Raw genomic sequence first — 26,891 nt, 5'->3', positions numbered from 1 at the left:
GACACGGTGAGCAGGTAGCATAGAACAGATGAGATTAGAATTTATTCTCAATCCTGAGCCACTCTGCCAGCTAGACAAAGACTTTACCTATGAAATTAGACACTAGACTAAATTTCCATGATTCCAGGTTTTGCTGCGCATTTAAACTCAATCTGGTACATCAAAACTTCCCAAGTGCATGCACCTTGACTTAACCCAGACTGATGTATGATTCTGTGTTGAAACTTGAGACAAATGGAATTTCTGCAAGGCTGTTTAGGGAAGCAAAAAAATAAAATGCAATTTGTTGTTTGCTGCATCTTCAACAGATGTGTTAAAATTAAAAGAAGCTACTGTTTCTGCAGAATTGGTCACCTTTAACTTGTCTCTGAGGTTCTGTTGTAAAGCTTTCTAGATACTAAATGTAAATTCCTGTAGTTACAATTCTGACTGAGAACCAAGAGGCACATGTGGCTAGATGTAATCTTTCCATAATGGGAAAATAAAGGCAATAATTAGCTAAAATGCTGCTAGAAGTGAAATCTTCCCTCATGAGGATTACATGGTTTATCTCTAGATTTCAGTACACACAGTACAAGAACGGAAGACAACAGTATATCTTCACTTTCTCCTTTAGAAGGAGAGTCTGTTGTTATCTAATTTCCTGGCTTAGCTCTTTTGGTGGGGGGAACCCTTATTCAGTCTGAAGTCGTCTTAATGTTACATGACATTACAGGCTGGCTTCCTCATATGCTGTCCACAGCAAGGTTGTGAATTAGAAATCATTGTCCACTAGGTAGCTAGGAATCTGAGGCTTTAACACAAATATTTTCTTATGACACAAATATTTTCCTTCTCAAATTTATCTACAGACGGTTATATCTTTGACAGGCTGCACCACTGAACTTCATGTATGACTTTTCCCCAGTATTCTGAGGCTACTGGCATTATTTCATCTTCCTCTTTCAGAGGAGTTTGATTTAAATCACTGACTTTAATCGTGATTTAAATCAACAGATAGGAAACCTTGATTTAAAAATCAATTTTAAACGTGTTTTTCATTTGTACATTTTAGTTATTTTCCGTAAGAAAGCTTGATTTTCATTGGTTAGTAACCATTCAAACATTGATTGCAACTAAATGTAGCCTTTTAACAGAGGGTACGTCTACATCTACAATTTTGCAGCGCTGGTTGTTACAGCTGTATTAGTACAGCTGTATAGGGCCAGCGCTGCAGAGTGGCCACACTTACAGCAACCAGCGCTGCAAGTGGTGTTAGATGTGGCCACACTGCAGCGCTGTTGGGCGGCTTCAAGGGGGGTTCGGGGAACACGAGAGCAAACCGGGGAAGGAGACCAGCTTCGCCGCGGTTTGCTCTCGCGTTCCCCGAACCCCCCTGCAAACCGCAGGGAAGGAGACCTGCTTGCACGGGGGTTCGGGGAACGCGAGAGCAAACCGGGAAAGGAGACCAGCTTCGCCGCGGTTTGCTCTCGCGTTCCCCGAACCCCCCTGCAAACCGGGGAAGGAGACCTGCTTGATTACCAGACGCTTCCTCAGGTATGCTGGGATACCTGCTTATTCCACGGAGGTCAAGAAAAGCGCTGGTAAGTGTCTACACTTGATTACCAGCGCTGGATCACCAGCGCTGGATCCTCTACACCCGAGACAAAACGGGAGTACGGCCAGCGCTGCAAACAGGGAGTTGCAGCGCTGGTGATGCCCTGCAGATGTGTACACCTCCTAAGTTGCAGCGCTGTAACCCCCTCACCAGCGCTGCAACTTTGTGATGTAGACAAGCCCTAAATGTGGTGCTTCTTTTTGCTAACCAGGTGGGTACATTGTATTTACGCACATTTATTTACGCAAGTATATTGCTTAACTTAAAAGAAGTTACTTAATTTTTATATTTATTATGTTAGAAAATAGTAAATGATGCATTTCTTATTCGCTAGATAAATTTTTTACTTGCATTTTGTGGGAAGCCCTAATTGGATGGAGATTCAAATTAAATTTAAAATGCAGAAAACCAGCATTTTATATTAAATAAAACTACCTTAAATAGCCTAGATGCATAAGAAAATAATTATCAAAACATATTTTGCCTTTATAACAAACTGATTTATTAAACCAAGTATTATCTGTGGTTAGTGAATTGAACTTATTGTTTCTGATTACCATGTCTTCATTTAGAAGTAGTCGATATCACCTTACATTGTTTTTAATCATAGACTGAAAAGCAAGAAAGCTTGTTTTCCTTTTCTGACTCCCAGTTAATTTTTTAACTTTGAATGCACTGAACTTGCTGAACAAACTGAAATGAAGGAAGTATTCTCGCTGCAACTGCAGAAGAGGCTACTGCTGTCAAAAGCTGGTTTAGCACTTCAGCATACTCTGATTACAAGTTCTTTGCCAGTGACTTCCATGAGTTCAGTAATTTGACTTTCTTTAATACTTTGGCCGCAAAACATGTACTGCTTAATATTATTTTTTGTATTTAATTTAAATGATTTTAATATATTATAAGAAGTTTAGGCCTAAACAAGGTTGTCAATTCAAAATGTAATTTTAAATAGGTTTATTTTTAAGTAAACCTATATTTAATTTACATTTTAAAAAATTGTTTTGATTTTTTTCTTAATCTATTCTTACCCACCCTGTCCTTTTTTCTTTTACTAATTGGCCTATTGACTTGGAAACATAAGGCTAAATCCAGCAATCCTTGCATGGTCCTTCTAAATATATTAAGTGAATACTACTGGCCTTGCTTTCTACTCCACGTAACATATATAGGTAACTTAAAACTGTAATCCTTGAAATGTAAAGTGTTAGTGAAAAAAATATGTAAAATTTCCTTTTATAAATCTAAACAAAACCACCATTTGGGATATCTTAGCTTTCAAAATATCTTTTGTTCTTCTTGCTAGAATGGAGCTGTTTTTTCAAAAGTTAAAGGAAGCCAGTCAGGACAAGATGGCATACAATGGGTATGTACAATGTTACTTATTTATGCAGCATCCCCTGTAAGTATCAATGAACTCTTACAGAATTGCAAATTATGGGTCCGCTTCTGCATCCAGTTTGGTCATTGAGAATTTTGTTGTTTTAAATGGAAGCAGCCTTAATCTTACTGCCCTGAACATGACCATTAAAGTAAAGGGGATTTCTGAGTGCTCAGCTATCTCAGGATCATGCCCTGTGTGCTGTACATATAGGCATCACTTCTGAAGTGCACCTGTTTCTAGAGTGAAACTTAGCTTTGTAGTGGTGGTATCAGTATAACAAAATAGTTTAGATACAGGAAGTGAAGAATAACTTATCCTATTAAAACAGCAGGGACAAGGTAGACAGACAGCATGTAATTTAACCTGATTAGAATTGAACCAAAACTCTAACACAGAAACTGGAAATCTTTAATTTTCTTTTTTTATTAGTGAATTTAGTGTTTGTGAAAGGGGGCAGATTGATGGATTTGAACACTGAAGTCTTCTGCTTATCCATAGAATACACTTGGGCATGCTAATAGGAGTGTAGTGCAAGCTTCTCCAAAGCTCCTGTGCCCCCATCTATAATATACTGGTTTCAAAACCTATTCAGTTGGGACGTTTTAAATTATTCATTCAGCTCTGTTTGACGCTTAATATAAATGGTGCTTAAGGGCTCAGAGGGAAGTCGTTTTCCATGTCTGTTCAATCGCTGACCCTTTTGATAAGACAACCAGCACTGGTCACAGTTAGAGCCAATTGTGACAGTTAATTTCATGATGTAAACTTCTCGCTGATCAGAATTGGACTGAGGCCACAACTCGGTTACGTGAGCCAGCCAACAATTATTTTTACAGTGTGCTCAGAGACATAACTTTTTTTATTGATTATGGTGGTACCTAATTGGGAGAACAAAGCTGAAGAACTGAAAGTTCCTTACCACCAAATTCTACTCTCTACCATAAAGATTAATCAGATTAATAGGTCATTGGGAGGCCTTGCTCTTGACTTCTTCAGATGACTTTTTGAAACTTAAAAGAAAAGGTTCAGATTGGTCACTTGCTATTTAAGAGCAGAAAAAATGCAGATCTGAGTGGTGGCATTGTTAAAATGATGGATCATCATCATCGTCATGTTCCAATTACACCTCTGGCGTTTAGGGCAGTGACGAAGCTCTTCCAATCCTATCTGTTTCTATCAAGTCTTTCAATGGTTCCCCAGCTGTGGCTCAGGTTTTTCAGCTCAGCTTCCACAGCTCTTTGCCATGTTGTTTTTGGGCGGCCTCATTTTCACTTGCCTTCAGGTATTCATCTTATTGCTACTCTGGTGATGGAATCAGTTTCCATCCAAAGCATATGACCAATCTGTCTCCAAGGCATCCTGGCAATGGTGGTGCTCAGATCTTCTTGGCTGCACTATGTCAATAGATCTTGGTTTGAAATTGTTCTGGGCCAATAGATGCAGAGGATTTTTTTAAGGCAGGTTGTGTGGAATGAAGACAGTTTGGACATGTCATACTTTCTCATTCCCCAGCATTCTGCACTATAAAGTAGTGTTGAAAGTATGCAGCTCTGATAAATCTTGAGGTTGGTTTTGGTGTTGTGTTTTGATGATTTCCAGACTGTATTTAAGTTCCTGAAGGTGTTCCTGTCTTTACTGATTTTTTTCTGGATGTCCTGGCTTGTTCCACCATCCTGGCTGATGGTGCTGTCCAAGTACGTGAATATTTCTACATTGGTGAGAACATAATCCTCTATCTGTACTGGTGATGGGGAGGCAATATTAAAGTTCATAATATATGTCTTATTGTGGTTGATTTTCAGTCCAGTTTGCTGGCTGAATGCTTTGAGTCGAGTTGTTTTTTCTTCTATATGGTTTTGGGTGTGTGCTAGGAGAACATCATCGTCTGAAAAAGTCCAGGTCTTCAAGGGATGAGAAGAGTGTCCATTTAATGCTCTTGGCATGTCTTGTGTTATATGCCGCATAACCCAGTCAATGGCAATGTTGAGGAGGATTGCAGACATGACACACCTGTGACATACTCCTGTTTTGATTCCAAAACTGAGCTCATTGTGATCAACATTGCATGTAAAGTTGAAATAGAAGCTTTTGATTACTTTAATTATATGGAAAGGAATTCCATATGCCCGCAGAATGCGCCATAGGCTGGTCCTGTGAATGCTATCAAAAGCCTTCTCAAAGTCTGTGAAACTTATGTATGCCATTTTAAGCACCGGTCTGTTATGTTTCATAGAGTGAAGATCTGGTCTGTGAATCCACGCCCTTTCTGGAAACCAGCTTGCTCTTTTCTGAGAACGCTGTCAGCTGCCTCTGATGTATGCTAGACTATGATCTTACACACTACTTTGCTTGGCACAGATAAAAGTGTGATACCATGCCATTTTATTACAATCATTAAGAGTTCCTTTCTTTGGTATCTTCACTATAATCCCATTGGTCCACTCATCTGGCACTTTTTCCCTTTCCTAGACTGATGTAAATAGAGGGGCCAAGATAGATGCTGCTAATTTAGGATTTGCCTTGAACAATTCTGCATTCAAGTTATCCTCGCCAGGAGTTTTCCCATTTTTTAAGGATTTGATGGCTTGAATGATCTCTTCTTTAGTTGGGATATCTGTTGATATCAAAGCAGCAAAGAGTCCTGTGGCACCTTATATACTAACAGACATGTTGAAGCATGAGCTTTCATGGGTGAATACCCACTTCGTCGGATGCATGTAGTGGAAATATCCAGGGGCAGGTATATCTATGCAAGCAAGAAGCAGGCTAGAGATAACGAGGTTAGTTCAGTCAGGGAGGATGAGGCCCTCTTCTGGCAGTTGAGGTGTGAAAACCAAGGAAGGATTGATTGATTGTTGATATCAAGATCGTCTTCTTCCTCTTTTGTGGCTCCCTGTTCAGCAATTATTTGAAATGCTCTGTCCAGCACATTTATTGTTTGTTAGTAGGTGTCCTTGTTTGTTCCTGATGAGAGTGTTTGCTGGTGTCTGCCATTTACCACTGATAAGCTGCATCATTTTGTAGATGGTTCCTTGTTCACCACAAGCAGCTGCATCCTCTTATGTTGCAAGATTATCACTATAATGTTGTTTGTCTGCTCTCACAAGGTGTTTGACCTCCCAGTGTGCCTTGCTATACTGCTCGGGGTATTTGTCCTTTAGCTTCTGGGATTTTGTGTCTAAAACTTTTTTCTTCAGGTCTTGTCTGGTTTCTGTGGCATTCCATGTGCAGTGTGTAATCCACTCCTTCCATCTCTTCTGCCTGTAGCCTAGACAGGCTTCACGGCTCTGTTTATAAATTGCTGTTACTTTGTACCACTTCGTGTTGATCTCCTCATCCGCATTCCCCTCCCCTTCATCCACGTCTGCAAGTGCCTGAAACCTGTTCTTTAACTGCAGAACAAAGGCTTTCTGTATTTCAAGGGACTTTAGCTTGTCAATATCATAATGTCTATGTCCCTTGTTTGGTGGATCCACACTTCTCAGTTTTAGCTTGATGGAGGCTGGTAGAAGGTGGTGGTCACTGCCAACGTCTGCCCCCCTTCTCACTTTCACACCTGTCAGTGAGCTTCGCCATTTGCCACGGATCATGATATGGTCAATCTGGTTCTTATCTCTGTCATTTGGAGAACACCATGTCAGCTTGTGAATGTCACTGTGTTGAAATAGGGTTCCGCCAATGACTAGATCATTCGTATTACAGAAATCAACAAGCCTTTCTCCGTTTTCATTCATGGTGCCATACCCATTTCTTCCCATTGCTCTGTCATTATTTGTGCTGTGCTTAACGACCTGGGCATTCAGGTCTCCCTTGATGATAGTTAAGTCGTGACATGGCACTCTCTCTAACTCTGCCCGTAGTATAAGGTAGAATTTGTCTTTACTTCATCACTGTCATTTGTCGGAACATAACACTGAATCAGGGTGATATTATTATGTTTCCCTTTCAATCTGGCTCTCAAGTCTGCTGCTGATGGATTTCCATTCAAGCAGGGAATGCGTCGCTCCCTTCTTCGAAAGGATGGCAACACCCTCATAGTGTTGTCCATCATCCCATCCAGAAAAGAGCAAAGTTTCTCCTGAGGCTGTTGTTAATCTTCCTGATCCCGTCCATCTGCTCTCACTGACACCTGGGATATGTAAGCTGTAGCATCTCATCTTTGCTGTGACCTGAGCTAGTTTCCATTTTGTACATTGTCCGTACATTCCAAAAAAACAAGTTTGTTTTTTGTCTTGGTGTTGAGCACTTCAGTCTTCATGCCAGTGGCTTCCTTTTGGCTTTCACCACTGGCAGTCATATGGATAATTGACTCCTGAAGGCTATCACACACAGTAATAGTTGATTTCTCCATCACTTTTTCTGTAACATATTTTGGTTTTTTACAGGCCAGGATTGTTAGCCCTGTGCCTGACCCCCAGGCTGGAGGACCAGGGTGTCTGTTTTGTCTGGCCTCTCCCCACAGACCAATCTGGGAGCAAAAAGCCCCTGCCAACACAGACTCTGGGGATCGTTAGAGCATGCAAGCTTTCCCACCATGACTGGGCACAGACACCAGAGGACAGAAAATGGATGGTCATGCCAAATTATCTACGTTTTAGAAACTAGTTTATTTTAACTACAGTTCATAATCCTGTGTATATGGTACAGTACACTAAGACTCTCAATAGCCTTCACGAAGAATCCAAAACCGAATATTTAAAGGGAGTTTATAGCAAGTGTGGAATTATGCAATGATTCGGATTTGGATTTTTGTCCAGAGTCCTTGCCGTTGCTGGTTAAATTTTATACTAGAAATGTTTGTAGCCGTGTACACCTTTCAAAAATCTGGGTAAAGTAAAAGATGCCTTCTGTCAGATCACCATACGGTGTAATACTTACGTTCCAAATGATGCCTCTGTCAGATGAGCAAAATTACAAAGCATTTGAAGACATTGGTTGAAATTTCCTATTTTTGAAATGGAAGTATTGAACTAGGGTTGTGGGTTTGGGCACCTCGGAGATTCTTTTGTCTGTATAGTCCTCAAGACACTTTTCTGCCTTTTAAGAAACATTTCTGCAGGACTTGGCTTTGTCTTTCCTTTTCTGATGTAGTTCTGATCCATACCTTTGTGTCCTTCCAAACTGAATATTGAAATGCTTTGCTTATTGGAATTCCAGCTTGTTTAATAGGCTGCCGCTGACACAAAATCACCAGCTCAAATTTTTACTGGCAAATAGTTACATTACATAATACTGCACACTTGTTTGACCTTGTTTTGCTTGCTGTCACTCTAGCTTCATGTTAGTTGTTTATGCTGACTTATAAAGCTCTTCACAAACGAGGCAAAGTTACCTTTCTGAGCTACAGCTCCTTACTCCACTGGTTGGAGGCAGTGCTGTAGGCCTTATTACTACTTCAATATCAAGAGATAGTTTGGTTGGCTACTTTTTTTTAGGGCTTAATCCTGCAGGCTGCTGAGCACTGCTGAAAGAAGCTCCGAGAGCGAAAGAGGTAATGCTTATGCTTGGTATTTGTTCAGAACCTCCTTAGAAAAGTGGGTTGTGAACAGATCTCTGTGCCTGCACTGAACTCCACACTGGTGGCTATGGAGAAAAGCGGATGAGGGGGGAGACTCTGTGTAGGGTTGCCAATTTAGTAATCACACAAAACTGAATATCCTTGCCCCATCCCTTCCCTTAGGCTCCGCCCACTGCCCTGCCCCATCCCCAAGACCACACCCCAGGGTGCGTGCTGGAGCTCTGGGCTGGGGCAGGGAGTTGGGGTGCAGGAGGCGAGTGACGGCTCCAGATGGTGCAGGCTCGGTGGTGGGGGTAGGGATGAAGGGTTTGGGGTTCAGGAGGGGGCTCCGGGCTGGAGGGTGGGACCGAGGGATTCAGAATTTGGGAGGGGACTGCTGGTTGAGGCAGAGGTTTGAGGTGTGGGAGAGGGTACGGGCTCTGGGCTGGGGCCAGAAATGAGGGCTCTTGGTTTGCAGGGGCTCAGGGCAGGAGGTTGGGGTACTCCTAGTCAGCGGCATAGCAGGGCTAAGACAGGCTCCCTGCCTATTCTGCTTCCACAATGCACCCTGGAAGCGGCCAGCAGGTCTGGTTCCTAGGTTTGGGGGGGCTCTGCGCGCTGCTCTCACCTGCAGGCACCGCCCTCCCCACTCTGGCCAATGGGAGTGCGGAGCCAGTGCTCAGGGGAGGGGCAGCGCGTGGAGCCCTGTGGCCCCCCTGCCTAGGTGCCAGACCTGCTGGCAGCTTCCAGAGCGCAGCGTGGTGCCAGGACTTTTAACGGCCCGCTCAGTGGTGCTGACCAGAGCTGCCAGGGTCCCTTTTCGACCGGGCATTCTGGTCGAAAACCAGACGCCTGGCAACCTTAAGAATGTGTCCTGGCTATGGCCTTTGGTTTAAATACAGTCCTGTGCTTGCAAGTGATGTGCATAGTAGCCATTTTCAAGAAGTTTAGGTAGTGCTAGCCAGGAGTAATGGCTACTCTGGTATGTTCAAGAGCTGTATTTGGGGAAAGTCAAAGCAGGGGCAGCTGCGAGGACTGTCTCCTTACACAGAAATATATGATGATTCTATGAAGTGGCATTTCTCATAGCCAGCTACTGAGTGCTTCGTGACATGTACTGGACATGATGTTCTTTCTGGCACAACAGCCTGCAGGAATAGCTCCCTTGTAGCTTTTACTTTATTGGATTGTTAGTAACAAAGCAGAATACTTATCCTGCTGGTGGCTCATTGCAGTTGTTTCTCAGCTTTCATTCTGCAGGATAAATTATTCAACTTCTCTGAATATCTGAAACTTCTTGACTTCAGGACTGTCCCCCCGGTACCTCTTGTTTAAGTTTAAACTTGAAGAGCATTTCCTCTGTGAAAAGTGGCTGTAGAAGTGACCCCTTCCTTTTTCCACAGATTTACTCCTTGTTATTCAGAGGCAAAACTGCTCACTTTAATGACAAAAGTAATACTTTTACTACTTTACCTTCCTAGTGGTTGTATTGGCTCTGCAGAGCTCAAGGGGGGAATGGATTTCATCCCGCCTTGTGAAATTCCTATAGAACTGGTTCCTATATTCAATTTGCTGAGCTATATTCTGTTGTCAGTTACACTTGTGCATCCCTGTTAAAGCCAGTTGTGTTCTAGAGGTAGCAGAACATGACCCACCAAATGTATATTATTGGACACAGTGTTTGACCCAGACAAAACTATAGCTTGGCGTTCGAATGCCAAGTTCAGTTTGCAGGGCTGGTAGTTGGAGGGTGGGGCAAAGTCTCTTGACTGAACACATTTGATCTGGAATCATTGAGGTATGATGAACATGCAGCCTTGCAATACCATTTTTATATTTTCTTTCAGAGTAGAACTGCACATTAAGGCATTTGTTCGTAATTGATTTAATCCATCCTGCAGTGTTAAATTAGATTAACTTTTAATTGTTGTCACAGTACGATAAATTGCTGTAAATGTTTGTTGGTTTTTCATCTGCCATGGAGATGTGAATGTATCTAATTGAAAGAATACCTATGTATGAATCAGGCTAACAAATCACCCTCCTAGAGACTCGATAATCTTGCTGAAGCATCTAGTCCTTACAGTGCTTTTTTATACTTACAAACATCAGAGTGGTGTAGACCAAACAAAGAGTGCATTACATACAAGCTTGCCTGAACAGTGCACCTTTTGTACATACCAGTAACCATAACATTATAAAGAGCATACTTGATACAAGATTGATGGCATGAATCGTGCAGTTCCGCTTAATGGGGTGACCAAATGTCCCAGTTTGCTCAGGATACTCTTGAAATCCACCTGCTAATTCTTCTCCCTTGCCCCTCAAAAATAAATATGCAAAAATTCCTGATTAGATTTTGCCAGTTCCACAGCATAGGGCACTGTGAAATAGTGCTACCATGAGCATGTTTTATGGTCAGAGATCATTTCCTTCACTCTCCTTGTCAGTTTCACCATTTGTAAAATAAGATAAATATTTATCTTTTTCTGTCTTATTGATGAGAATTAATTAGTTAATACATGTATAGTGCTTTGAAGACCTAAAGTGGTGAATACATGCTAATTATTATTATGGCATATAGTATCTACTAAGTGTAATAATAAACTCCTCTTCCTTCCAAATTTGAGTGACCATTTTGTAAGATAACTAGCTCATGTGACTATATAAACCTGTTGAATGGGATTTTTTTAAAGTAGTCTTGTAAAGAATTTTAATTCTAATTTATTTGAATATCACAATTTGTGCTTTCAGGAAAATTATATATTTCTGTTAACTTATTTCATAAGTGAAAAAAGCCAGTAAATTTCACTAAACCCACAATTTACTCTTAATTTTGCTGCTGTTGTCTAACGATCATTGTCTCAAAAGCTAGTGTGGCCCTACGTTTTCCAGTAGAGGGCTCTGCTGTACAGCAAGAAGTGCACTGGCCAGAAATATGGAACACAAAATGTGAGCTTAGAGTTCTTGAAAATATATGGACATGAGAGCTCCTATACGTCCACCTAAGGACTACATCACACACATGCTATTGCACATAAAGTATAGCCAGTCAGTGAAGGATTTTGTTCTTAAATGTAGAGCCCCGACCAGGGTTATTCTGTCTACTGCCCAAGATCCACAAACCTGGAAATCCTGGGCGCCCCATCATCTCGGGCATTGGCACTCTCACTGAAGGACTGTCTGGATATGTGGACTCTCTACTCAGACCCTATACCACCAGCACTCCCAGCTATCTCTGTGACACCACTGATTTCCTGAGGAAACTACAATGCACTGGTGACCTTCCAGAAAACACCATCCTAGCCACCATGGATGTAGAGGCTCTCTACACAAACATCCCACGCACAGATGGAATACAAGCTGTCAGGAACAGTATCCCTGATGATGCCACAGCACAACTGGCTGCTGAGCTCTGTGCCTTTATCCTCACACACAACTATTTCAAATTTGATGACAATATATAGCTCCAGATCAGTGGCACCGCTATGGGCACCTGCATGGCCCCACAATATGCCAACATTTTTATGGCTGACCTGGAACAACGCTTCCTCAGCTCTAGTCAACTCACGCCCCTTCTCTACCTACGCTACATTGATGACATCTTCATCATCTGGACCCATGGGAAGGAGTCTCTGGAAAAAATCCACCACGATTTCAACAGCTTCCACCCCACCATCAACCTCAGCCTGGACCAATCTACACAGGAGGTCCACTTCCTAGACACCACGGTGCAAGTGAGTGATGGTCGCATTAACACCACCCTATACCGAAAACCTACGGACCACTATGCCTACCTTCATGCCTCCAGCTTCCATCCCGGGCACACCACACAATCCATTGTCTACAGCCAAGCACTGAGTACAACCGCATCTACTCTAACCCCTCAGACAGAGACCAACACCTACAAAATCTCCACCAAGCATTCTCAAAACTACAATACCCGCATGAGGAAATAAGGAAACAGATCAACAGAGCCAGATGGGTACTCAGAAGCCTCCCACTGCAAGACAAACCCAAGAAAGAAACCAACAGGACTCCACTGACCATCACATACAGTCCCCAGCTAAAACCCCTCCAACGCATCATCAGGGATCTACAACCCATCCTAGACAATGATCCCACACTTTCACAGGCCCTGGGTGGCAGGCCAGTCCTCACCCACTGACAACCTGCGAACCTGAAGCATATTCTCACCAGTAACTGCACACTGCACCATAGTGACTCTAACTCAGGAACCAGTCCATGCAACAAACCTCGATGCCAACTCTGCCCACATATCTACACCAGCGACACCATCACAGGACCTAACCAGATCAGCCACACCCTCACTGGTTCATTCACCTGCATGTCCACCATTGTAATATATGCCAGCAGTGCCCCTCTGCTATGTACATCGGCCAAACTGGACAGTCTCTACGGAAAAGGATAAACGGACACAAATCCGATATTAGGAATGGTAGTATACAAAAACCTGTAGGAGAACACTTCAACCTTCCTGGCCACACAATAGCAGATCTTAAGGTGGCCATCCTGCAGCCAAAAAACTTCAGGACCAGACTTCAAAGAGAAACTGCTGAGCTTCAGTTCATCTGCAAATTTGACAGCATCAGTCAGGATTAAACAAAGACTGTGAATGGCTTGCCAACTACAAAACCAGTTTCTCCTCCCTTGGTTTTCACACCTCAACTGCTCGAAGAGGGCCTCATCCTCCCTGATTGAACTAACCTCGTTATCTCTAGCCTGCTTCTTGCTTGCATATATATACCTGCCCCTGGAAATTTCCACTACATGCATCCAACAAAGTGGGTATTCACCACAAAAGTTCATGCTCCAAACGTCTGTTAGTCTATAAGATGCCACAGGATTCTTTGCTGCTTTTACGGATCCAGACTAACACGGCTACCCCTCTGATACTGTTCTTTTATGTACATACTTCACTCTGTAATCTCCTTTGGAGCTATCAGGTTTGGTGCTTACTCCACTTTCTGTTCCCATTGGAGAAGTCTTATTGGGAGAGGTCAATTCCTAATAGAGTCATAATTTTAAAAGGTTAACTTTTACACACTTATAGGGTGACCTGATTCTTATTTTTTGCTCTTCCACACAGCACGTGATTAAGAAATTCCTTGGTTTAGTGTCCAGTCACAATGTACCAGTGTATCTCATTGATCCTTTGGTTCTGGGATTAATTCAGAAAGACTATGAACAGCTCAGAAGTTCTTCTGATGGCACGAGCCCAGAATGCAAGTTTTTCTGTGCTGCACGGGACTTCACCACATTTGCATTACTGGACAAAACATGGAAACATGAAGTAAGATTTTCTCCTTTTTCATTTTTGTCTGCTGTGATGCACCCAGCCATTATAGTATTAATGGTTGAACAGAAAATACTTAAAGACTTCCAGGTTTAAAGTTCATATGTGGAACTGGTCTAAAGTGGTGGTGTACTTAAATTTTTTTTAGAAACCTTGAGGTAAAGGGAAGTTATGCAACAGTCTGTTCAAGATGCATGGCACGTGGCAGGGAAGTCCCAAAGAGAGAATAGCTTCTGCCAAGGCTCTTGAGAAGCTCAGCTAAAATGTTTCAAAGGCTGTCTCAGTGAATTGAGAATTCATCAGATAGCCTAAAGATAGTTGGGCCACTGTCCACAACATACATAGACTGAGGTGAGAGAGGACCAACTTTCAGAAGGAAGAGAGGGAGAGATCTGTTAGAAAGGGAGAAGAAAAAGAAATAGAAATTTATCATACATATAGCCATAGTAAATTTTGAGTAGTATCCATTGCAGAGGTAGCAGAGCTGTTAATGTGCATTTATATGATTGTTTCATAATGTGCAGCAACCATATACTGATGTATGTTTGTTACCTTGTCATTTATTTTTTATATTATAAGATTTTAATTAAACTCTTTCTGACAGAAAAAGCTGGGGCTTTATGATAAAAAGAAAAGCTAAGTGTACAAAATTACTGTATTACTCATATACTTTAGGGTCAGAAGGGACCAATATGATCATCTAGTCTAACCTCCTGCACAAAGCAGGCCACAGAACCCTACCCATCCACTTCTGTAACAAACCCCTAACCTATGTCTGAGTTATTGAAGTCTTCAAATTGTGGTTCGAAGACCTCAAGCTGCAGAGAATCCACCAGCAAGTGACCCATGCCCCATGCTGCAGAGGAAGGCGAAAAACCTCCAGGGCCTCTGCCAATCTGCCCCGGGGGAAAATTCCTTCCCAACCCCAAATATGGCGATCAGCTAATCTGGAAATGTGTATTATTTAATTAACTTGCACAAGATATATGGAAATGACTTAAAATTATTTAATTTTTATTTATTTAAGAAGGGAAAAAAATGTGAGACAGGCAGACATAAAACTCTTTTACTCAAACACAGTGAAAGGTGGTAGCATTTTAGGCCTGAGTAAAGTAGGCCGGCTGTATTCTTTCTTTCTCTTTGTCAATACTAATTTTAGCTTACAGAAACTGAGCATAGGGCCATGAGTCAGAACACTATTCTAGCTTTCCCCTCTTTGTGCCTCAGTGATGCCATCTGTAAAAGAGGAGCTTACAATTTGGATTTGCTGTTGAAAAGAGCTGTGTAAGTCTTGAGTGATATTCTTCTTCTCTTTAGTCATCATCTTATTCCCCTCCTTGAGGAATATGTTAAAGCTGATTGACTTCATGTATCTTGTGAAATTTAGGCTAACATTTATGCAGATCATAAAAGAAGGATTTGCAAGGCATAAATAAGGATGTTAGAAGAGTCAGGTTCAATGGAAGGATGAATTTTGGGAGTGATCCAAAGCTAAAGACATGGTGCTGTGGGGTGGGAGGAAACAAGTAAATTCAAAGTCAAGGACTCTCTCAAGGTTCAGTGTTGGTATTTGATAGTGGATGGAAAGATGTGAAATCTCTACGTGTTGTGTATATGTGTGTGTGTTTTTTAATGGCTAAGAATTAGGATTCAAACAAGAAGAGAAGAATACCAGGAAGCTGAGTACTTGCATAAGGCATCAGGAAGGGTACAGTGTTTCATAGCAGAATCTATAAAGTAGCACAGAGATTGGCCGCTTCAGTGTAAACATTTATAATCATTCCGGTGAAAAATCTGTGCATATATATTTACACAGTGTCAGTTTTGTTAGAACATTATGTGAGAGTTGGATTTAAGTAAGGGCTTGTCTACATGAATACACCTCTACCCTGATATAACGTGTCCCGATATAACACAAATTCGAGTATAACGCGGTAAAGCAGCGCTCTGGGGGGAGCGAGGCTGCGCACCCGGCAGATCAAAGCAAGTTTGATATAACCACAGTTTCACCTATAACACGGTAAGATTTTGGGCCCCCGAGGACAGTGTTATATCGGAGTGGAGGTGTATTTAGTTTGCAGCAACTTGGGCTTTGAATCTACCCTGCGCTAGCCTGCTGTGTGCTGACAATGTCCACTAAGCTGACGGTCACTAACAGTCATTAATGCGATTGACCTCGTTCTTTTTGAAATGTGACTAATCAAAATGCGTTAATGAACTGCTAATGCATATCAGCAGGATCCACGCTGAGGGTGTGCGGCAGGCTAGTGCAGGGTACATTTACACCCCAGCTTGCTGCAAGCTAAGGCTTGTCTACATGTAGAATGTTTTAGTGAAGAAGCTAGTATGCTGTTGGGAGAGCTGCTCCTTTGAGTAGTTAATCCATCTCCGCAAAAGGCGGGTAATGTATGTCAACAAGAGAAGTCCTCCTGTCAAAAAAGCTGATGTGGTTTTAGGATGCATCAGGTGAGGTGTTTCCAGTAAAGATAAGGAGGTGTTAGTACCGTTATACAAGACACTGGTGAGACCTCATCTGGAATATTGTGTGCAGTTCTGGTCTCCCATGTTTTAAGAAGGATGAATTCAAACTGGAACAGGTACAGAGAAGGGCTACTAAGATGATCCGAGGAATGGAAAACCTGTTTTATGAAAGGAGACTCAAAGAGCTTGGCATGTTTAGCCTAGCCAAAAGAAGGCTGAGGGGGATAGTTTGCTCTTATAAATATATCAGAGGGATAAATATCAGGGAGGGAGAGGAATTATTTAAGCTTAGTACCAATGTGGACACAAGAACAAATGAATATAAACTGGACACTAGGAAGTTTAGACTTGAAATTAGATGAAGGTTTCTAACCATTAGAGGTGTAAAGTTCTGGAACAGCCTTCCAAGGGGAGTAGTGGGAGCAAAAGACATATCTGGCTTCAAGACTAAGCTTGATAAGTTTATGGAGGGGATGGTATGATGGGATAGCCTAATTTTGGCAATTGATCTTTGATTATTAGGAGGTAAATATGCCCAGTGGTCTTTGATGTGAAGTTAGATAGGTTGGGATCTGAGTTACTACAGAGAATTCTTTCCTGGGTTCTGGCTGGTGAGTCTTGCCCACATGCTCAGGGTTTAACTGATCTCCATATTTGTGGTCGGGAAGGAATTTTCCTCCGGGGCAGATTGGCAGAGGCCCTGGAGGTTTTTGGCCTTCCTCTGCAGCATGGGGCACGGGTCACTTGCTGGAGGATTCTCTGCACCCTGAGGTCTTTAAACCACAATTTGAGGACTACAATAACTCAGACATGGGTTAGAGGTTTGTTACAGGAGTGTGTGGGTGAGGTTCTGTGGCCAGCATTATGCAGGAGGTCGGACTAGATGATCATAATGGTCCCTTCTGACCAAAGTTTATGAGTCTATGAACTAGCACTGTCTATGCCGGGGATTAGGTGGTATAACTGCTTCGCTCAGGGGTCTGGATTTTTCACCCCTCTGAGTGATGTCGTTATACCAATGTGCGTAGTGTAGACCTGGCCTTAAATGTTCATGTAGGCCAAGCCCTAAGTAGTGGAAGAGGTGTTATATCCCAGTGTGTATGTATGATTACAGGGCTTCACCAAAAGAGGAACTCATCAGTGGTTTCATTGTGCACTTACAAAACTGAGAGAAATGGGGAACATTTAAGCTTTTTTTTTTAATCTGTTTATTTTGATATTGCTGTGATTTAAGGTAAGTGAAGTGAAAACAAGTAGAAAATGAACATGTGCGTAGACGATTACTATCCTTTTAAGGTTTAGGAGAAATTCTGGAATAGATAGGGCTGATTCTGATCTAATTTGTATGTTGTAAATCAGGAATAACGTATGTGAATGAAGAACTGGCCCTTAGTTTGAAATCTTGTTTTTGTCCTAAGTGGTGTTTCCTCTGATGTTAGGTGAGCTTGTTTAGGGCTGCTGAAAAAATGGGGTTCCAGTGGCTAAAGATACAGAACAGAGACCCCCGTTTGGAAGGGATGGATGACCTTTCTGGGATTGACATTCCCCTCCACTATATCTTCAAACTGGCAGCTCATGCCATCCACCTGGTGGTCTTTTATGAGAGGAATGGTAACTATGTCTGGCATGGCCCATTGCGGCTGAAGCAAAACATAGATAGAAAGTTTGTGCCTTTCCGAAAGCTACACTTTGGTCACTATGCTGGAGCTTACAACAAGTAAGTTAAAAATGGAGGAAGACAAGGAGGATGTAAGGCTATTATAGCATATTAAATACTACCACTTTGTCTTAAGATCAGTAATTCATGGTTCTAAAGGGCAAGTTATGAAATTCATCTTGTGTTCACTAAAATGCAAGTGAATCAAAAGTTTAAGGTGACAGATCCAATTATATTAATAGTAAAACAAGTATTTTCCCCAATTTACAGATGGAGAAATTGAGACACAGAGAGGTTAAGTGGCTTTACCTGAGCGTGAGAGATCCAGTAATGGGCCAACCCAGCATTGATTTGTGGTAGGATATTTTGATTTCCAAAGAGGTATAGTAGCACATCTTGCCAGCAGATAATTGAATGACTCTGCTTGTCAGCTTATGTCTGAAATATTTTGAAGTAAATATATGTCAGGAAAGATAGGGATTGTCATATTAGCAATATCTGATATTAAAGAAGTGTAACTTCTTTCTGTACCTTTTGTATTATGCTACAGAGCCAAAATGTGGTCAGAAAACTTCATATGTGACACTCTCAGCATTGAGAAAAGAGGAGGCTACATTTGCAACAAAGGTCATTGTAACAGCATCTAGTGACTAATGTGGAAGGATAGAAGAGAGACCTCTTTTATGCCAGCATAGCTGGATCAGAAATGCATTTGAACCCATTGCGTCAAACTCCTCCCCCATATTGGTGTATGCAAATAAGGGAACCCATATTTTTGCACAAGTGTGGGGGTTTTCTGGTGCAGTAGATTTAGGTCCACTTATTTAGTTGCTTATATATGGACTATTGAAACCAGTGGTTTTCAGCCCTGGTTACCTCAGAAATGGCCAACTGGAATTTTAGCCTCCCCCAAAAAATAAAATTTTGAACGAGCACAAGCAATTTCAGCCAGAATAGGAGTAGTAACATATTATCTGATTCTGCACCATTGAAAGCAATAGAAGGGTTGCTATTTACTTAAATGGAATTGCGATCAAGCCTATAGTGCTTTTATATTCAATGCACTTCACAAATGTTATCCTCACAACACCCCATCAGGTACTTGTATTCTTGCTGTACAAATAGGGAAGCTGAAGCAGCAACGTTAAGTGAATTACCTTGTCAGATGTGCAAAGTCTGTGTCAGATCAGGGATGAATTATTTGCCCCCAGTCTTGTGCTTAAACTGTGCTTCTCTCCCATTTTTAAAGTTACTATAAGTGACTGAAATAGGAACTTGGCATGAAAGTTTCTCTACTAAAATTGGTCAAAACCAGGTAGGCTGGCTCTGAACTTCCCCAGAATTCCAGGGTGATCACATCTGGAGTTTGAGGTGGGTTTTGAAAGAGGATTGACTTCACATTTTCTGTACTGTGACTTTATTTTTTTCATTATAGAGTCCTGATTCTTTTATTCACTTTAGGCAATGTGGTAAAATAGTAGTGTCAGAAGTAATTATAGTAAGGTTAAAATAAGGGAAGGTTAAAAAAAGGAATCCACGTAGAGTAACATCTTTGGGACCGCCCTTTGAGAAACTGATAAAGAGCTCAGTAATGGTTGACTGGAACTCTTGTAACTTGACTCTTTGCGTCTCAATTTCTCTTTCTGTCTTTCCTTCTATTTTTGCCTTCCCTGAGCAGCATGTTCTTTGGTGTTGTAAGCCCCGCCTTCTAAGCCACAATTAGGCTGCCTTCACTTATGCAGTGTTTCAGTAGCATATGAAAAACGGCAAATCTACATGCTTGCTGCAGTCTTGGCGAAGCAAGATGCATACAGCCTGACTGTGAGAATAATATTCCTGCAGTCTACTTGAAATTATCACAACAACCAGAACAGAAACCAACACTTGTAGTTAAGGAAAACACATTGATTTATTTTTGCTAAGAATTACTGAGTTACTAAACGGTGGATTCTTGTATTTATTATATGCATAAACATTTAAAATCCAGGGCATTAACTATTAAATGTCATTCAACATTTCAGTTGTCATGAAGGCCTAAACTATTGTTAAATTATTAATATAGGCCAAGACTTTCAAAATAGGGGCTAATATTAGACTCCTAAATCCATATTTAGGCACTGAATAAAAGGCCTGTTTTTTCAAATGCTCTGAAAAACAGCAGCTCCCAGTGAACTTGGTGCAAGCTGCTGGTCTATTTGGCACATTTGAAAAATAAGATGATTTATTCAGTTGTCTAAATATGGGTTTAGGGGTCTAATATTAGCCCCTATTTTGAAAATCTTTGCCTAGGAGAGTAGTTTGTAGATTTTATTACATCCAAGAGGTTCTAGTTTTGTGTAATCGGTTGTAATACATTTGGATATAGGTAGCAAGTGTTCAACATGTTTTAGATCTTTATAACCTGGCCCAGAGATAGGAGGTGGCATTTGATTAGTCACAGATGATGCATTCTTGGCCCGGATAATATATCTTTTTTTCACTGCAGGCCAGAAGTACTACAACTTTCCATTGATGACTTAAAAGTTCATATTCCAAAAATCTGTCCCAATTTCTAGAGGAGATGTCACACTCTAGGTTTTCTGAATGTAGGTACAGAGAAGCTCGAGCATTCTTTCAGGTGAGTGGTAATCAGGTAGTATTTCCATTGAAATGTAAAGTAGATTTCCACTCGTAGGCCTCCATCCTGCAAACACTTAGGTATGTGTTTGACTTGAATGGGTCTACTCATAGGCTTAACATTAAGCTCTTGCATAAGTGAATCATTGGGGCCTTCGTTCTCAGAAAGTAAATAAACTAATTTTTTTTTTTTTTTTTACAATTGAGAGTATAACTAGAACTTTTTTCTCTGAATAACTAAAGATGTTTCATTTGTTTGGTTCTATTCTGGCTGCATTTGTCTCTGCATTTGAAATCATACAGAGAATAGATAAATGGTTTTATATATAGATATATACACACTTTAAGACCCCTCTATTCTGTCAGAGTTGTATAAAGCAGCCTTAGGGTACGTCTACACTACAGGATTATTCCAATATTATATAAAACGGTTTTGTAAAACAGATTGTGTAATGTCGAGTGCACGTGGCCACACTAAGCACAATAATTCGATGGTGTGTGTCCATGTACCGAGGCTAGCGTCGATTTCTGGAGCGTTGCACTGTGGGTAGCTGTCCCGTAGCTATCCCATATTTCCTGCAGTCGCCCCCGCCCATTGGAATTCTGGGTTGAGATCCCAATGCATGATGGCGCAAAAATAGTGTCGCGGGTGATTCTGGGTAAATGTCGTCATTCATTCCTTCCTCCATGAAAGCAATGGCAGACAATCATTTCGTGCCCTTTTTCCGTGGATTGCCCCTGGCAGACGCCATAGCATGGCAACTATGGAGCCCATTCTGCCTTTTGTCACTGCTCACCGTATGTGAACTGGATGCCGCTGACAGAGTGGCATTCAGTACACATAGGCGGTACTGCAGTGCTACACAGCAGCAATCATTTGCCATTGCAGGGTAGCAGAGATGGTTACCAGTCATTCTGTACCATCTGCTGTGCCATTGTAAATTGGCGATGAAATGACGGTTATCAGTCATTCTGTACTGTCTGCTGCTGTCATGAGTGCTCCTGGCTGGCCTTAGCTGAGGTTGGCTGGAGGTGCAAAGCCAAAAAGGGAATGACTCTCCGGTCAATCCCTCCTTTATGTTTATCTAAAATAGAGGTCAGTCCTGCCTAGAATATGGGACAAGTGTACTAGAGAACCAGTGTATCAGAGAGCACAGACGCTCCGTGTCAGATCCCACAGAAATGATGAGCTGCATGCCATTCACGGGGGATGCCCCTGCAACAACCCCACCCGTTGATTCCCTTCTCCCCCCAACCTTTCTGGGCTACCGTGGCAGTGTCCCCCATTTGTGTGATGAAGTAATAAAGAATGCAGGAATAAGGAACACTGACTTTAGTGAGATAAAATGATGGGGAGGCAGCCTCCAGCTGCTATGATAGTCCAGGCAGGAGATTAAATGGTGGGGGGGGAGAGGAGTGCAGCCTCCAGCTGCTATGATAGTCCAGGCAGTACGGAATCTTTTCTTTAGACATGAAAGTGGGGGGGGCTGATGGAACTCAGCCCCCAGTTGCTATGATGAGGACGGTTTACCAGCCGTTCTGTACCATCTACTGGGAATGACTGGGAGTCATTACTATTTTTACCCAGGCGTCACCGGCCGGCCTCACCTGAGGCAGCCAGAGCACTCACGAGCTGATGATGACGATGGATAGCAGTCATATGGTACCGTCCTGCCACCGGGGAGGGAAGGGAGGGGAGAGGATGCTGCTATTCATTGCCGCCAGCACGCATCATACCAGCAGCAGCAGTGAGACATAGGGTGACATGTAAAAAAAGTCAAGAAACGATTTTTTTCCTTTTCTTTCATGGCGGGGATGGGGGTAAATTGACGACATATACCCTGACACACCGAAGACAATGGTTTGACCCCTACAGGCATTGGGAGCTCAGCAAGAATGCAAATGCTTTCGGAGACTGCGGGGACAGTAGGATAGCTGGAGTCCTCAGTACCCACTCCCTCCTCCATGACGCGTCCATTGATTCTTTGGCTTTCCGTTACGCTTGTCACACAGCACTGTGCTGTGGACTCTGTCTATCGTAGCCTGGAGATTTTTTCAAATGCTTTCTCATTTCGTCTTCTGTAACAGAGCTGTGATAGAACAGATTTGTCTCCCCATATAGCGATCAGATCCAGTATCTCCCGCACAGCCCATGCTGGAGCCTTTTTTGGATTTGGGACTGCATCGCCACCTGTGCTGATCAGAGCTTCATGCTGGGCAAACAGGAAATGAAATTCAAAAGTGTGCGGGGCTTTTCCTGTTTACCTGGCCAGTGCATCCGAGTTCAGATTGCTGTCCAGAGCGGTCACAGTGGTGCACTGTGGGATACCTCCCGGAGGGCAATACCGTCGATTTGCGGCCACACTAACCCTAATCCGATATGGTAATACTGATTTCAGCGCTACTCCTCTCGTCGGGGAGGAGTACAGAAACTGGTTTAAAGAGCTCTTTATATAGATATAAAGGGCCTTGTTGTGTGAACGGGTGCAGGGTTAAATCGGTTTAACGCTGCTAAAATCGGTATAAACATGTAGTGTAGACCAGGCCTTAGAGTAAACAAGAGTCCCAATTTTCTGGTAATTTTTTAATTTTGGTCACAGTAGGATTGACCATACATTACAGCACATTTGTAATGTTATGCTTAAATTTGAGGGTACATTCATTCAAAATTCCCTTTTTCAGGGGCTAGTAACTTTTGAAGTGATTGATTGGGTTGAATCTTTTTAGAGCTTGTTCAGAGTAAGGAAAAACTTTTTTTTGATTTGGAAAGTTGATACCAGAGTTATCCCAGTATGGGATGGAGACCGTTTGTTGTTAAGAATTTTTTTGTGCTCTGATAACTTGAAAATGCACTGCTACTCTTAAATGACTGTGCCTCAACTGAAATTAGTGTAAACTTGTAACTTCACTACACAATTGTAATACTTGGTGGCACCAGACAAGTTGTAAAAAGTGTGCTAAAAATAACCACAGTGAGCCCAATTCTGTCCCCAGTTGGTATCCATAAGAGTTTTGTAATTGACTTTAGGGAGAGCAGGATCACGCTCAATATGCATTATTTTTGAAAAGTTGTAAGCATTGCAGAGCTTTAATTTACATATTTTGTTTCTTTAATACATACATTCATCTTTTTGGTTTTGGTGTGGATCATTCCAGTAGTACGTTAATACTGACTTTTACATTTTATGAGTTTGGAAAAAGTAACAAAGAGGATGGTTTATTACGGGAGTTCTCAGCCTTTTTCTCTCTGAGGCCCCCCTCAACATGCTACAAAAACTGCAGGGCCCCGTGGGGGTGGAGGGGCTTCGGAGCAGGGGCCTTGGATATAGGCGTAGTTTGACTTCTACAGGGTGAGGGGGGAGAGACGGGGCCAGCGAGGCTCGAACAACCTCTGCATAGTAGGGTCCAGGGACTCACCTCAGCAGGCCAACCTCCTGTCTGGGTTGGGGGGGGGGGGGTGCGCGCGGCATGCAAGCAAAAATTATAACCCAAAGGTGGGAAGCTTAGCTCAAAAAGTTTGAAAACAGCTTAGGGTGCAGGGAAGGAGTAGTTGGGGGCTGTTGTGCAGGGAAGGGGTAGCTCAGCTTGCAGAGAGGGGATAGCTGGTGCTGTGTGCACACAGGGTGGCCATGGATACAGGGAGGGGGTGGCTAGGGGCTGTGTGCAGGCAGGGGGTAACTCATGGTGCAGGGAGAGGAGTGCTAGGGGCTGTGTGCTGTGAGGACTCTCCTGCGGTCCCTGTTCCACAAGGAGTCTGCCAGCCACAGAGCTGGATCTCCCCGCCTGGGGGGACTCTTACCAACTGCCTCTGCCGGAGCAAATAGGGCTAGTAGCTGAGGAGCATCTTTAACCTGGGGCACCAGCAGGAGAGGAAGGAACACTGCTGCTGCCTACTCCGTGGCGCCAGCCAGAGCAGCAGCTGCCCCGCACTGCCCGGCTCCAGCTTCTGACTCCGACCTGGCCAAGGGACAGGGAGAGGAGATTGAGGGGGGACTGCCCCAGGACTGCCATAATTTGGTGCTGCAGTTTAGGGGGGTGGGAATGCCTCCATGTCCCCAACTCTGCTCATAGGCTCAGGCTTCTGCCTCACAGGGAGCACCAGGGCTCGGAGCTCCAGGCTTCAGTCCCACGGGGGGTGCCGGGGATCAGGGCTTCAGCCCTGTAGAGTGGGGGGGGGGACGACGGTCAGGGATTGGGGCTTCAGTCCTATGCTGCTCGTCTTCAGCCTCGCAGGGTGTGCCAGCAATCGGGGCTTCAACTGACCCCTTTGAAAGGGCTCACAGATCCCCAGGGGGCCACGGACCCCCAGTTGAGAAGCACTGGTTTATTGTATAGGCATTTAAATTTTACTTTTCTCATTTCACTGTTCGTATTGCCAAACAGCCACAAGATGGCGGTGTGGACAGTGTCCAGAGACTAATTACGGTCTTGAAAAAAATTGCCCTTTTTTTTTTTTTTTAATTAAGAACTTGAAAACGTTAAGGTGCATTTATGTCTGAAAGTAGTTTAATGTTCCTTAACCCTTTAGCTGTATCCTGATGATGCCTCTCTTGATGCAGTGGAGTTTAGGAAAAAAGCAAAAGCCTTGCTGCATCTGGCTGCCCTGACATTAAATAACTTGGGAGTGAGGTTCTGGCTGAGCAGTGGAACATGCCTTGGTAAAGTATTTGAGCTTATGTTGTATTGCTTTTCAAACTCATTGACGCGCCTTTTGAAATCTGAAACATTTAATCCTGTTTAGTTCCAGTGCTGGTGACTGAGATTGACAGCTGAATGCATCAGGTTAGTAGGGAGTATCTGATAGGTGTGTGAAGCAGTGCGTTAGCACAGTTAAAGTAACGTCACTACTAAGTCAAAATGAGGAGTCCACAAATTACAATAAAATAAACAGTATTTGTTTTATTTCCAAGATCTCTTTCAGAAGCCACTTAGAGCCCAGCCATTTGAGATGCTGGACACGCTTCATGTGAAATGTTGAGCGTTTTCATTTAAGTCAGTAGTACTTCAGTACATTGATCACCTCTCAGGAAACTCTCAGCAGCTTGCAGGACCAGGTCACTAATAATAATTTGTAAAGGTACTTGAAAGAAAATGCAGAAGAATCTTGCTTCTCAGTTATCTTTTATTTTAGCTGCAGATATTTTTCCATCCCACACAAACTTCGTGTTAGTGTGATAAATTATTTATAAGACTTCAGTATAGGGGAGACCATATGGTAACCTATTGACTGTACCAAGGTTGAAAGCAATATCCCAAATTCATTATGGATGAAAGAGAATGTTAAATTCCAAAGTAGATTGTAGCCATAGATTTAATCATTCTTGTTAGTATTTCATGAAATGTTAGGGTTTATTTTTTGCTTAAAATGGAGTATTATTTTTGTGATGTGCAGTTACCTACGATGTGGGTTAAACAAAAGGAGGTGGAGGGTTTCTAGTCTCACCATTTCCCAACAGCAGCATGTAGGCAGTTTACATCCCAGAAATAACTAGTATTTGAAGTGAAGTAATCCATTTTTAAAAATAGAATTGTGACTCCATAAATATTAGATTAAACTTGGCATAAAGGGCTCAGATCAGGAATAGTTTTCTTCAAAAAATGTAAGTTAGAAAACATACTTTTAGAAGAGATTGAGGGACCGTTATTTAAGTGGTGATAGGCTCCTTCACAGTCCTCACTTTTCCAGAGGAGACAGCTGGCCACAAGTGGAGTAGCTCACGTTGCTCCTCCTCTTCCGATCCAGGTGTCTTTGTAGGGGGCAGCTGAGTGGCTCCCCCCAAAGATACCTCGGCTAGTGGCACATGAAACTTCATTCTTACTTTGTTTCAGCTCTAGCTGTGTATTCACCATGTCTCTGATTTCATGTTTTCTCCATTTTTTAGGCTGGTATAGACAGTGTAATATTATTCCCTATAGCAAAGACGTGGATTTGGGGGTCTTCATACAAGACTATAAATCTGATATTATTCCAGCATTTCAGAAGGCAGGACTACCACTGAAGCACAGTTTGGCAAGGTTAGTGAGTAACAAATCTGAACTGTGAACTTTACCTTCATTATAACATTTTTCTCAAGGTTCTGGTTGGCTGAAGGTGTTTAAAAACAATTTTCATAAGAGAGGATCTCGTGGGCCTTGATCGTGCAAATATTTGTGCACATTTAATTTACCCATGTGTAAACTCATTGATTTCATACACTTTCTTGGCTAGGGAAATGTGTGTTTGTACAATACCTTTCATAATGGCATCCTGATCCTGCCTCTGAATTCTACTCTGTATGTACTATTAAATTAAAGGGATTTCTAGCTGTGCGTTAGTGTCACTAGAGAACCTTAAATATGAAG

General features: G+C 42.4%; 1 protein-coding gene across 1 annotated transcript in view; it reads left to right on the top strand.

The window, feature by feature from the left end:
- FKTN (fukutin) overlaps positions 1-26,891 on the top strand; it is a 45,280-nt gene that overhangs the window by 3,589 nt on the left and 14,800 nt on the right. The window contains 7 exon segments of the mRNA XM_030565870.1: positions 2,904-2,963; positions 13,589-13,792; positions 17,716-17,993; positions 20,419-20,468; positions 20,471-20,550; positions 25,078-25,207; positions 26,432-26,572. Of these exon segments, the coding sequence (XP_030421730.1) occupies positions 2,904-2,963; positions 13,589-13,792; positions 17,716-17,993; positions 20,419-20,468; positions 20,471-20,550; positions 25,078-25,207; positions 26,432-26,572 (943 nt within the window).

Source organism: Gopherus evgoodei, chromosome 6 (assembly GCF_007399415.2).
Source record: "Gopherus evgoodei ecotype Sinaloan lineage chromosome 6, rGopEvg1_v1.p, whole genome shotgun sequence".
Taxonomy (NCBI): Eukaryota; Metazoa; Chordata; order Testudines; family Testudinidae; genus Gopherus; species Gopherus evgoodei.
Note: the sequence above shows the minus strand (reverse complement) of the source record. Positions and strands in the feature narration are given on the sequence as shown.